Genomic DNA, 13,378 nt, shown 5'->3' on the forward strand with positions numbered 1-13,378 from the left:
TCGAGAAAACGGGGCTGCGACAAGGGTAGGGGCGAGCGGTCGTGCTGGACAGCGACACGACCGAGAAAAGTGACGGCAATGGGGGCTAGGGACGAGAGGGGAGTGGGGCGAGGGTGCGGCTAGAGTAGGGAAGGGGAATAGAAAAAGAGGTGCATGTGTCCCAATGGGCGGGCCAGGTACGTCCGCGTGTGCCCGTTGCAAACGTGGCCCAAAGTTAAGCTGAAAATGGGTTGAAAGCGAACCAAAAACGGGCGTTGGTCTATTTGCTCCCACGCAGTGGACCGCTTGTTCTGTCATTTACCCTCAAACGGATGCGGTCGTACGATTTGGGGAGATTTGGGGTTGTGCGTTGCAATTGCCCTTAGGCGTGGCAAGCAAACCAAACAGCCCTTAGGCGCTTCCTAACTATCCCCTGCCGCCGGAAACTGGGCCAACTCTAATCCCAATTATATAAATAAATAACCCGTCATCCATCGTCGCCAGCCACGTCAGATCGATCGCACCGACATTCGCGGAGCAGGACGCGGAGCAGGACGCGGAGCACGACCCCACCGGAGCGCCCGAGATCCCGGAGCCAGACCCCACCGGAGCGCCTGAGATCCCGGAGCCAGACCCCACTGGAGCCCCGAGATCCCCAGCCAGACCCCGAGCAGGTTCCGCTCCACCCCTCCCGCCGATTCGTCCCTCGATTCCCTCCCCTCGATTCGTCAGGTCGCCCCAATTTGGGGTCGAATACATGTTTCGCGCTTTATCGATCCAATCCAAGGGTTCGAGATCCGATCTAGGGTTTGGAATGAGATATCCGATCTGGGTTTGATTCCGGTCTGGCGTCAGATAGGATCTAGAGTTGGAATATCACATCCGATCTAGGGTTTGGAAGATCAGATCCGGTCTAGGGTTTGGAACATGAGATCCGGTCTGGGGTTTTGAAACATGCGATCCGGTCTAGGGTTTGCAATTGATTTCAGTTTGGAAAACAGATCCGGTCTAGGGTTTGGAACATGAGATCCGGTCTGGGGTTTTGGAACATGAGATCCGGTCTAGGGTTTGCAATTGATTTCAGTTTGGAAAACAGATCTAGAATCAATTCTTTCCGGAAATAACGATTTTATTCATATTGATAAGAAAAAACGACAAGACAATTGCTCAGGACACATAAGAGGTTCCGAAAGCAAAAAAAAAAGAACACTGAACAGCGGCGCCTGTGCCGAAAAATCTATACCCCAGCAACATGTGGCATGCAACACACAACGAAATCACATCTACCAAAACAGTCTATCCAAATATAATGCAGCCTGGCAACATTCAGCAGATTAGTTACTCCAACGAGCATTAGCTCACAATTCCAATTCCAATTCTGCGTGTCATTAGTTCCCATACTCTTCTTTCATCAAAGAAACTTGTGGCAATTTTAATGAGCAGCCGCCACGGCTCGAAGTAGAAGCCGTCCTCTTTTTTTCTGCATCTCATACCAATTGGATATCCAATAAGCAATTTGGAACAAAAAAAAGTAGTAGGTTCATGGGGGTAAACACGATTAAGAGGAGCAGAATTCCCGCCTTTCCACGATGACCAGATCAAACTTCCCATTATAGAAATCAGTTCATAAAGCTAATAAATCATTTCGAACTCATGCCTATATTTCTAGCATAACTATTGGCAGACCGTCTAGTCCAGGGGCCTTATTGTGTTTCATGTCAAAAACAAATACCCTAACCTCTTCTAGTGTAAAAATAATAATATCTGGCACTCCATCCTATTCAAAATAAGTGTCGTGGTTTAGTTCAAATTTCGTGGTTTTAGTTCAAATTTGAACTAAAACTCAAATTTGAACTAAAACCATGACACTTCTGTTGGATCAGAGGGGGTAGCATTTTCCTATCAGGATCATCTAACACACTGGGCATTGTCAATATCCAACTTGATGTTTAGCATCCCTGCAGTAAAGCAATTATAAAATCTGTAGGAAATAGAAGTAAAGCTTTACCCCCTCAACCATCTCATTACTACTATTCCTAAAGGATACAATTTTATTCTTCCTTTTTCTACTACTAGCTTTAGACATAAAATATGAGGTAAGCAGCTCCCACTAGCAACTCCTCTTCTTTGGATCTCTGCGGCCATTTAGTTTCATCTTCTTCGTTGATTTTCTGTATTTGTTCCTCTAGATCTTTTCTAGCTAAATATTTATCTCTACGCAGCCCTATTAATTCACTTTCTTTATCAACCTCATCAATGCATTGAGTTAGATAAACTTTCTGTTTTTCATAAAACCACATTTAATTTAAGTTCCATCCTTTCAAGTTTTTTCCTTGGCCTTCTAGCTCTATATTGCCACTGGTCTTGCAAGTTTCTACCACAATAGACGTCATATGAAACATTCAAAACTACAGCATCTAAATCCTCTATTAAAAACCAACACAACTCAAATTTAAAAGGTCTTGCTCCCTCTGATCCATAAATAATTCATGGATCGGAGGGAGTACTATTTTTGGCTGATTTAGACCCAAGTCCAGGAGCGAAGGGGCATGGTCTGACAGCACTCTAGGCACAGCACTAAGAAACAGGAGTGGACATAAACTCAAGTTAAAGACATAGGAAATTTCTCACACAGGATTCTCCTGATTATTGGACCAGGTAAAACATCTCCCAGCTAGCTCTAATCTCTCAATTCCCAATGCTCTATAATAGCATTAAACAAGTGTGACCTATTTGATTCACTCCTCTTTCTAATGATATTAAAATCCCCACCAATGATAATAGGAAAATTATTGAAACAAAATATATGTACTAACTATACAAGAAAAGGTTCTTTCTGATTATTGTGAGGGGCTCCATAAACAATTACAATATGCATCTTATCCCCAGTACGTCTATTCTAAACAAAAAATCTAATATGAAATGCGCCTTTTTCAGTATCCAAATAATATAATGGTCATTATCAACTCCCAGCAATAAACCAAGTGCTTGACCCACAGAGGGTACATAGTCAAAAGTAAAAGAGTGATTGCCACTAATTATTTTCTAACAAGGACAAAGTAAAATGTTGTTTATTAGTTTCTTGTACACCAACAAACCTCAATTTATGTTCATTAATAGCACTATATATAAAAAATAGATTTCACCGGGCCACCTAGTCCCCTGGCATTCCAAAAAAGTCCAGCCATTTAATGGTCATTATCAACTCCCAGCAATAAACCAAGTGCTTGACCCACAGAGGGTACATAGTCAAAACTCAAAAGTAAAAGAGTGATCGCCACTAATTATTTTCTAACAAGGGCAAAGTAAAATGTTGTTTATTAGTTTCTTGTACACCAAGAAACCTCAATTTATGTTCATTAATAGCACTATATATAAAAAAATAGATTTCACCGGGCCACCTAGTCCCCTGGCATTCCAAAAAAGTCCAGCCATTTAAAACAATTAAGTGCCTTGTATTGTATCTTTACTTTTGCTTCTATATCTCCTCACAAAGTATCTTCATGTAATTATATACTTTGTTCTCTTTTATTAATAATACTCCCTCCGTCCGGAATTACATGTACTCAAATGGATGTATCATCAAACATTAAAATAGCGCTAGATACATCCATTTGAGCGACAAGTAACTCCACACAGAGGGAGTTCTATTTTTATCATTAGTCATTACTGGCATTAAACATAGCAACTCTAGCAACCTCTAAGGATTTTAAATGTTGAACATTTTCTCCAATTTCTAGTCTTTTCCTAAATTAAAACCCAAACCAACAGCAATGTTTACTAACTTATCATGCACACTATTAAGAATAGTAGGTGCTTCTACTTTATTGGGGAGAGTTCAAATGTTTTTACCTGGGGCAACTCCCAAATTCTTCACTTTTAACTCCCTCCACGGCTCTCCATTACATGTTGGCCACCTACATTTCTTCGAGTCCGATCTTCATGGACCACCACGTTCTTATTCTTGCCCAGTTCAATCTAGGAATCATAAGACAGATCTGAGGCAGAAAAAATATTATGTTCATACCACAATACTGAAATAAACTGTCATGTTCATTTTTTATATTATATTAATCAGTACAATTGAATTGACAGGTTCAGATGGCGGTACACCCCATAAACTGCTCGAAGCATGACCTGAAAGGACTGTTTATCCTCTCGGTGGTTCAAAACCATGACCGAGTGCATGCCGCCGAGGAGGCAGCACGGCTTCTTGAGGATAAGAACCGCCAGCAGGAGGCGGCACAGAAGAAAGCTAATCGAGCTGCAAAGAGGGCGCGCCGAGACAACAGGAAGAACGCCCAAGGCAAGAAAGAGAGCGCCCCTGGTGCAAAAGAAAAGTGATCAGTGCAAGTAAAACAATTGAACTCTTCAAGTAGATTCTAGTACAGTAATGAAAATCTCAATAAACAGCTATCCAGCTGTTCTATTTTTCAGCTATTCTACTCTTCTCAGTATTTGACAAGTACAAGTCATCAGTGCCGGCATAGAACAGTGCACAATTTTACTTGGCTGTTCTACTACTCTGCTCAGCTGTTCTGCTATTCAGCTATTCTATTCATCGGTGCAGTATTCTATCCATGGACAATTGTTTTGATATATGCTAACTGAATTTATTGTTATGTGAAGATTTCAATTGGGACTTTTTTCAATTCTCGAAGAATTTGCTGCTATGCCTATAAAGATGCTTTAAGTTACACTGAATGGTATCCACTAGAACGCCAAACTAAGCATACTGTTCAGTATCAGAAAGCAATAAAAAATGATATTACCTGTGGACTCCTTAAACCTCCCATCAAGATCATGGTTCATAGCATCCTTGCCTCTTCAGACCATCCGTGTTTTGTCAGATATTCATTCTTCATTGACATTCTGAATGGTTTAGAAAATAAACTCAATCAACTAGTATGAATTTTTACTGCAGAAAATATATAGCAGTATAAGGATGGTAAGTCCCATTGTTCCTTAATCATACTTGCGTACTGAAAGAATGGACAAGCACTTGAAAAGCATACTAAATCAAGTATCCAAGAGACGGCATAGTAATCATACAACAAACAGTATCTTCTGCAACTAGACTACTAAGAATAACATGCGGCACGACTGAACTGAGGCATGTTTGGTGCATAAAGAAGTACCATGAAACTACTCGTATATCTTTAGCATCAGGTGTCCCCGGAAGCATTACCACTCAGCTCTCAAAGCTCTTTTTGTGATGGTCTTCTTTACTTTCTATCATCTTCTAGGAAAAGCTTGTTGATCATATCTTCTGCAGCTCCTGGCAAATAATCTCCCTCAAATATGGCAAGCGAGCTGCAGTTATCTTTCAGCCTTCAAAGGTGGGAAAGCCCAAATGTAACAGCTAGTGAATACCCGCTGCTTACAATACTGAAGATAACTGATCTGTATTGAGCATATAAAAGTAGTGTTATACTAAGAGCAGAAGGTATTCCAAAATAATGAAACTGAAGTTTGCATACATGGTGGACTTAGGAAACCAATTACGCTCTGATTGGCATGCCAAAGCTTTCTAGAAATTAGGAAAAAAAGAACCAACTAGAATAATGGATTACAAGAATTTCATGATAGAGACATGTCCGCAAGGCCTCCCTGGACACTATTTTTACGCCTCTAGAGAATCTGACAGAATCAATGACAGATAACCCTGAAGTTGGTTTGGGTCCTGCACATTCTGCACCAAATCATACATGCCAAAGAGGCATACTTCAACACCTTCTATTTTCTGAAATGAGACCATAGCCTGCAAAAAAATTGTTAGTACTATAGAGAATAAGATTAACTAAAAAAACTGACAAAAATTAACACTTGAATTGCAAAATATCAACAGCAACTGATTTTATACTTCAAATGAATGCATTGTCTTGTTACTATATTTGCAAGGGAATTCTGCTGGGTACTTGTCTTCTAGAAAAAAAATCTTTAAAAAACATGGTTTAACTTCCAATTTCTTGTCCAATGATGAAACAACTCCGACCACAAGTCCATCTGCTCCATTTACCAGATAAGTGAGAAAAAAATCAGGATAAAGCCAGCAAAATAGGACTCTCGCTTAGAGATTGAAGACCAAGAAAAAATATTGGTGAATATAATAGTGGCATATGTATTCTATTACAGGACAAAATTGCACAAAAGTATACTAGAGGCAGTGCTGATAATGCATAACCTAGCACAATAAATTAAGATTGTATCACGAGAGCACGTCCGTTATGTCTGCTTCGACATGATGGAAGTCATCTTATCAGATTAACAAAGACAATCAAGCATCAGTGGTACACATTACAGAGGGAAGCCTCTTAACTAGTAGGCTATATAAGTAACAGAACAAGATAAAACACCAGTCAGCTAAGTTCTCTGTCTGCTTGCTATGCAAATTTACTTTTCTGACTCCCTTATTAGCAGAAAGTTCCAAGCAGAGGCTAGCATTAGCACAGTGCAAAACCACATACTCCCTCCGTTCCAAAGTGTCATGGTTCAAATTGAACTAAAACCATGACGCTTATTTTCAAACGGAGGAAATATATAACAAGCTAAGAAAAGTCAATCCCTTATATGTCTTCTGAAGTTTCTCTATTGCTGTAACTTTGCCATGGAATAGAAATGGTGTTGCATTTTTTTGTAGGGTTTTAACCAAAGCTAGTATGATTAGGCTTGCTATGCGCCCAAGTCTCTTAACTTGGACATGGAGATATCGTGGCTAACCTCGTAAGGACAGGAAACTAAGATAGCTTAGCATTTGGCAACGAAGGCGCTTCCCAAAAGAACTACCACCCTTGAATAAGACCTTTCTATAGTTAACTCGATATTCACCCACCTTACAAATTTTGCTTGCATGTAAAAAATCAGTGGCACCTAAGTAAAAAGTACATACGTTGTTCTCAATTTAGACAACAACGAGCATAAAAACCATAACCATACTCGTTGTTGGTGCACGTCCCATTGTTGATAATGACGCAGCAATAGAGTCGAACGATAAGACAATATCATTTTCTAGGGTATATAAGATGCAGATGATGATACTGTTACCTATTTATCATCATGAAACACGAGCTAGCATCTCTTAGGTTTACTGGTGCCTATTTATAACAGTGTTCAAGAAATCATTTTTAATTGTAGTCTTAAGTGCTGAGCAATGGTAAAACACCTCACGCAGAAACTAGGGCGTAGATGAAGTTTTTTAAAGAAAACCCAGAATGTGGCTGTTTTTGAACTACTTCTGCTTGGCCGCTTGTGCAATAAGCGCAATATGCCATTTATCTTATTAAATTAACATTAGGATCAGTTTGGGAACTATTTCCTGAAAATTCTGGCCAAATTTTGGCCACGTGATCTCTATTAAGCTATGTCTATTTCAACTGGACTGCATTTTCGCTGTCACTTCGATTGCTGTGTGAGCCTGATGCTATTTGCTATGATGCAAACCTACCCCAACTGCATCTTATATATGCTATATATTTCAGTTCCCTATGTGCTATGGTGTCCTACTTTCCTGCAGGATGATACTCAAAAATAGCCAGACTATCGCCTATTACTTTAGAACGCTTAAGCGCCCATCGCTCTTTCCGCTTCGCTTAGGCTTCACGCTTTTTTAAACATTGAATTATAAACTGGTAGAAGAAATCATGATCAGAATATGATCTACCGTCTTGAAACTGCTGAGCATGTTATCACGCACAGGTTAAGAGAAGGTGAAGAAACAACAACATAGACATACTAACGATACCTGAAGAAAATCAGGTAATACACTATCAGCTGAAAAGCATCTTGGTTCCTCATGATCCCTGGCACTACTCTCCGTGTATTTATATACAGATTTCATGTATGCATCTATTACAGGCACCAGTCTCCATCACGAAATCCACTTCCCGGTTCTGCAAATTGAACACACGGAAAACAATCAGCTAGATATGCTCACCACATGATTTTGATCCACAGAAAAGAAAGTCATCCAATTGGTAGCATCATCAGACAGAAAAGGCACAAGTAGTTGAAAATTGGCCAGAAAGAGGCAGCACCGCAGTTAGATCCAACCCATCCTAGAACGAACTAGCCATGGGGGAAGCGATAATCAGGCAAATCCCAACCCTCTGCCGATAAAAATCCAATCTTTGAGGTCAAATCAGACATGGAGACCCCGGATCGAAGCAAAAACGACCGAGTAATTCGCAGATCCACAGTCAGATCGTCTGAGGAGATGTCTATGGCGATGAAAACTAGAGGAAGTGGGCGACTAGGGGGTAAAGGCGTCACCTTTTCGAAGATCCAGCGCCGGGGGACGTCGGCCGGCCGTTGTCCGTCCGGCCTGGGCGCAGATCTGGCGACGGCCGAACAGCCTGTGAAAAGGATGGAAATAGAGACGGTGAGCGGAGGTTGGGGAGAGGGGACGGGGGACTGGTGTGGACAGGGGAGGGTGGCCTTGCCTTGCGGCGGTGGTGGTTCGGGCCGGGGGAGGCCATGTCGCGGCGGCGATGCGCAGGAGGATAGGAGATGATGAGGACGAGAGGGGGCTAGGTTTGGGCGAGGGGATCAGGGGAACGGGGAAAGCTTTGGGATGCCAGGCGAGGCGACCGAGTAGGACGCGTCACCAACCCGTGCACGTCTCCAACTTGCGGCGCGGGTTTGACGATCGTGCACCGTCGGGTGTGGCTACGGCTCGGTTGTGGACTTGTTGGTTGTGGTCCGAGCCAGGCACCGGTCGGGGAGTTTTTGGCGTGGAGGCTTCCATCTCTCGGTTCTAGAAAACTGTACAGTTGTGTACAAAGTTCGGTGGCTTCTGTCTGTGATCATGAAAATCTCCAGTCGTGTCTTACAAAAAATACTACACTAGTTACTTTACAGATTGCTTCCCACGTGTGTCTTCTTTTATTTACGAGCGGTAGATATCACTATCCGTTCCTCCTAAAAGTCAGTCGTCTTCCTGTCGATCTCGATCGTACTCCTCCAAGTTGCAACCATGTTGGATGCCGGAGGAGGAACCTTCCACTGCACAAAGCTGGGCATTCGTCTTGGACCATTGCACCCGCTATACGCGCGGGTACGTTGGTATACGCGGCCTATCCCAAAGCTTTGTTTGTTGGAATTTTGATTTTGGACTTTACACGAGTTGTACCTAGCACCCTACTAGCATAACCCGCGCAGCGGCACGCCGCGTCCGTTGATATGGTGTGTCCATATAAAGTGTGTTTACTATTTATAATTAAAGTTATCAATTTAAGATAGCACATTACTGTACGCAGAATTATGGGCGTAGGAAAATAAGTTGGCATCATGCATGTTGGATGAGAACATGAGTATCATCAGATATGTACTGCATAAATGCCCAACTAATATTCTTAATGCAATGATACGACTCAATACACCAGATGTACAGTCTGACTAAACCAAGATTAATACCACATCACACTAACTCACGCAAAGCAGCATCATCGACCCAGACGTGTACATAGGAAAACTGAAGATCAACACGAAGACTGAAGAATGTGAATGGCTGGAAAACAAAATGATGCATCACGTACATCCACGAGGAGTGGTAGGCACATGCAGCGACGCCGATTGGGTGACGCTCTAGACGCCCTCCCCCCATAGGCACGGCTAGCGTTGTTGTGCAGAGCGCACACGATGGCAGGGCGAGGGTGGGCACGGTAGCATGTTGCCAACGTTGGACACATTTGAGGCCGAGCTAGGACATGTGGGGCATTACCATGTCAAACTCCTAGGCCATCCTCCCCGTGTCATCCTTCCTGCTCACATGAATTCCACTGCCGTGATCCGCCTCAACAACAGTAAATAAATAAAATAGCAGATCGATTGATCAGTCCTACATATGGCATACCTGATGTCGGGTGGTGGAGTTTGCCCTCAGTTCATTCTTGTGGTGGTGCGCCACCTTCCTTGGAGATGCCACCGCTAGGCATGGTGGCCGCAACCCCGGAGTGCCCCTTCTCCGGTCGAACCCTGTGCGCTCGCCGCCATGCTTGCCCGACAGCCGACGCGGTAGTGAAGGAGTCGCTGGCAACGACCATGGAAGACCACGGGTGCTTCCACGTGAACTTCGAGCCTCCATCTGGGTCGACGACTGTTGATGGGTGTCTCTGTCGGCCGTGGTATTGCAGACGAGGACTGCTTGTAGCGGCCACATGCTATGGCTTCCTCAGCGCCGGAGCACTTCATGACGACGCATGTTTTGATCATGAGGGCATCATTGTCCTCGAGGTTAACGATGGCGCAGTCGTACAATACAGACACGACTCACCGTTGAAGCTAGTGAACATGTAGGTGAAGCCGGGAACCTGGGACTGGGAGATTGGCACGGTGACAAATGAGGAAGACGGAGAAGATAGCGAACTGGAGCGACGCAACCTCGGCAACCTAGGGCGTGGCGAATTCGAACGGTAGGTCGTAGGATGGAAGCTCCGCGAGCAGGGCCACTAGCTGCGGCCTGGTGCCGTCGACGGCGACCTTGATAAGCTCGGCACCATCTGCCAAGACCTCGGCCGTGTTCGGGTCTCGACGCCTTAGAGGGCACCGGTACGCGCTTGAGGCGCAGTAGCGCCACCGCCAACGCGTCTCCGGCGAGCCCAGCATGACTTCCGCGCGGGGCACGTTCTCCATGGCCAACAACGGTGTGACCTGCATGGCTGCACCCCGCTAGCGGCCACGAATCTTGGTCGTGCCCTCCATTCCAGCTCGGCCACACGAAGTGAAGAGGCAGGCTGGGGGGTGCGAGCTCGACGATGGGGCACTGATGGCACGGCAGAGGTGAGGTATGGAGCATCGGGATGGAGAGGAGTCTATTTATAAGAAAATATAAGGGCGGTGGAACTGCTGCACCAAATTCTATGGGAGCCTTCTTTAGGAGAGGAGAAGAATCCAGAAGAGAGAGAACTAACGAAATATCTGGAAGGAACCCACCATCCATACCTAATCACGTTTAAAAAAATGTGAACCTACCCCTCAAAAAAAAATGTGAACCTGTGCAAAAGATGACACATATGCAATATCTGAGGACATGCAGATCAGATCGTCCTAATCCAAAGACACGCTAGCATCACGCTGTCCACATGCAATTTAACACAGGATCAGCATATGCATGCAAATATCCAGAGAAGAAAGAGGGACGTAGTCAAATCAAACTCATCGAGCCCACGTGAAGCGATCAAGGACAAAGAGCATGTTGCATGTCCCAACTTACCCACATGCAATCAAAAATACTTAACCCACCAAAAGAAGCATCACAACAGTTTAAAAAATTTGGAACGAAACTCTGGATACACAATGCATTTGTACACCACCATGTACCAAAAAAATAGCACGTGTCATGTCCAAATTTCACCATGGGTCACTTTCATCCAAGTGGATGAATCTCAAGGCGAAAACCTTACCTGAAATTAGTCCTGGCCATCTCGGGCCCGGCCCTGTCGGCCCACCCAGGCCCGGCCCTAAAATCCAGGGCCTAGGCCCGATGGGCTTGCCCATGGGCCGGGCTTGGGCCTGAGTTTTGAGCCTATCAGTAGGGCCTGGACGGGCTTGGGCTTGGCATATTGGCATTTTAAGGAAGAGGCCCGGCCCATGGCCCTAAGCCCTAAGGGCTTTTTAGGGCTTTTTACCAGATGGGCCGGGCTTGGGCTTGAAAAGCAGGCCCAGTGATAGGGCCTGGGAGGGCCTGGGCCTCAGTTTTCTACCGTGGGCTTTTTTAGGCCCGGCCCGGCCCGGCCCATGGCCAGATATACCTGAAATAGAGGCTTGGGTATATGCAATTCGTAGGTTGGGTCATGGCAGTTTGAGGCAAAGTGGTGAGAACCAAGGATGTTTCAACGTGTCATAATTCTAAGAATGTAAATCATTGATTGAACGATCAGGAGCTTTCATTGATTTGATAATCATCTCTTTTTTATTATGATTGTTCGCTAATACTCTTTGGAATTGTCGGTTTGTAACAACAATCATCCTTCTTGATGTTTTTGGGCATTTCTCCATGTAGTCCGAGGCAAGGCACTCTATTGGTGCATTTAAGCATTAGCTGCTCGTTTGAGACACACATACATCATATTTTTTTGTTTTTTCAAAAGATGGTAAGCGGACAACATTGCGCGTGGTTTTATGTATCAACTATCAAGACAAAAAATCGCACATGCTTTGTTAAAAGTGGTTGTACTATACCAATATTACTATTGTTGCCGATTGTATTTGAAATAAACGGAGAGAGAGGGGGGGGGGGAGGAAACCTACAACACTTAATTTTGCAGGGATCTCACATACCCCGATACTCCACCATTCACTTTTTTCTATCATATGACTTGTTTCTCCACCCTTGTCACTTTCAACACTCATTGACTGGTCGTTGTTATATCTGCCATACAAACTCATAATACTTGTTAAAATACATTGGTAGAAACTATTTATTAAAATCACGATGGATACACCATATAGCCCTTAAATGGAGATAGCCTATTTTGCAAAGGTGCATAAACCATTTTGTTGTAAAGCAAATGTGCTTCTTCAAGCAAAAACATAGCTATGCATCATCTAATCCTTTTTCACTAGCACCCGAGCCTCATCGCCGCCCATGCGCCACTGTCTTAGCCTCGTGCATCATTACCATGGGGCTTTCGACCTTCATCGTCCTTTTTACCCTCTTCCTTCCGTCATTTTCTAACTATATGCATGCAAATTGTCATCCCCTTTATCATATTGTTTGCCGCACCACCCCTAACTCACTGGTATCACTATCGGGCCACTCTTTCTTTGTGGGGGGGAGGCACAAGTTATTCTCTCGCGACAATTAGGAGCGCTCTCACTCCCAAGCAATGTCGAACCCCTCTCCTCCCCAATCTAATTCCGAATCCTTCCAGTCAAGCTCCGCCTCCGCTTGCCCTCACCTCGTGCGATCACCGAAGCGGGAGGAGAGGTCATCATCGATGAAGGAGAAAGAGGTTGATCGAAGATCACCGGAGCGGGAGGAGAGGTGAAAAGAACGTGCAGCACACGTTGCTTGTACACGAAGACCATCATTGTGTGGAGGAGCATCGTATTCCATCCAAGCTTGTGCAAAACACTTAAGAAAAAGCTTGGAAAAGCAGAGAAGCACCACCGGCCAGCCAAGCAGCATCCTCCAACAGTTGGATTCGGAAGCCCTGAACTCCCCCGTCGCTATCCGTCCCCAACTCGTGCCGGCGTTTGAAATTGGCACAAACATCCCCGACCTATCCTCGACACAAATCCACCAAAAAAAAAAAAATCCTCGGAAGCTTCGCAGCCGCTTCCCGCACGCCACCGCCGCCGCCTCGGCCGCTCGATGGCCGCCCCGGCGCCGGAGGAGCGCCTCGACGTGCTCACCGCCGCCGGCGACAAGACGGGCGTCTCCAAGCCCAGGCACGCCCCC

General features: G+C 44.6%; 1 protein-coding gene and 1 long non-coding RNA gene across 8 annotated transcripts in view; one reads left to right on the forward strand and one right to left on the reverse strand.

The window, feature by feature from the left end:
- Nucleotides 1-1,078: 1,078 nt before the first annotated feature.
- On the reverse strand, nucleotides 1,079-8,336 carry LOC119323307. Of its 7 annotated transcripts, none has more exons than XR_005156222.1 (7): nucleotides 8,248-8,336; nucleotides 7,721-7,868; nucleotides 5,168-5,740; nucleotides 4,752-4,851; nucleotides 4,117-4,303; nucleotides 3,832-3,977; nucleotides 1,079-1,459 (listed from the first exon to the last, which is right to left on the reverse strand). It is a non-coding gene; the product is annotated as an uncharacterized LOC119323307 (long non-coding RNA). The 7 variants fall into 7 exon arrangements; XR_005156223.1 differs by having other exon boundaries at nucleotides 5,168-5,985; XR_005156224.1 differs by having other exon boundaries at nucleotides 5,168-5,382; nucleotides 5,553-7,868.
- A 4,859-nt stretch (nucleotides 8,337-13,195) lies between these two features.
- Nucleotides 13,196-13,378, forward strand: part of LOC119323305 (nudix hydrolase 3-like) — an 8,732-nt gene continuing 8,549 nt past the window's right edge. The window contains exon 1 of the mRNA XM_037596918.1: nucleotides 13,196-13,368. Coding sequence (XP_037452815.1) covers nucleotides 13,292-13,368 — 77 coding nt within the window. The 5' untranslated portion in view covers nucleotides 13,196-13,291. The remainder of the gene's footprint in view (nucleotides 13,369-13,378) is intronic.

Source organism: Triticum dicoccoides, chromosome 6B, assembly GCF_002162155.2.
Source record: "Triticum dicoccoides isolate Atlit2015 ecotype Zavitan chromosome 6B, WEW_v2.0, whole genome shotgun sequence".
In the NCBI taxonomy this organism is placed as follows: domain Eukaryota; kingdom Viridiplantae; phylum Streptophyta; class Magnoliopsida; order Poales; family Poaceae; genus Triticum; species Triticum dicoccoides.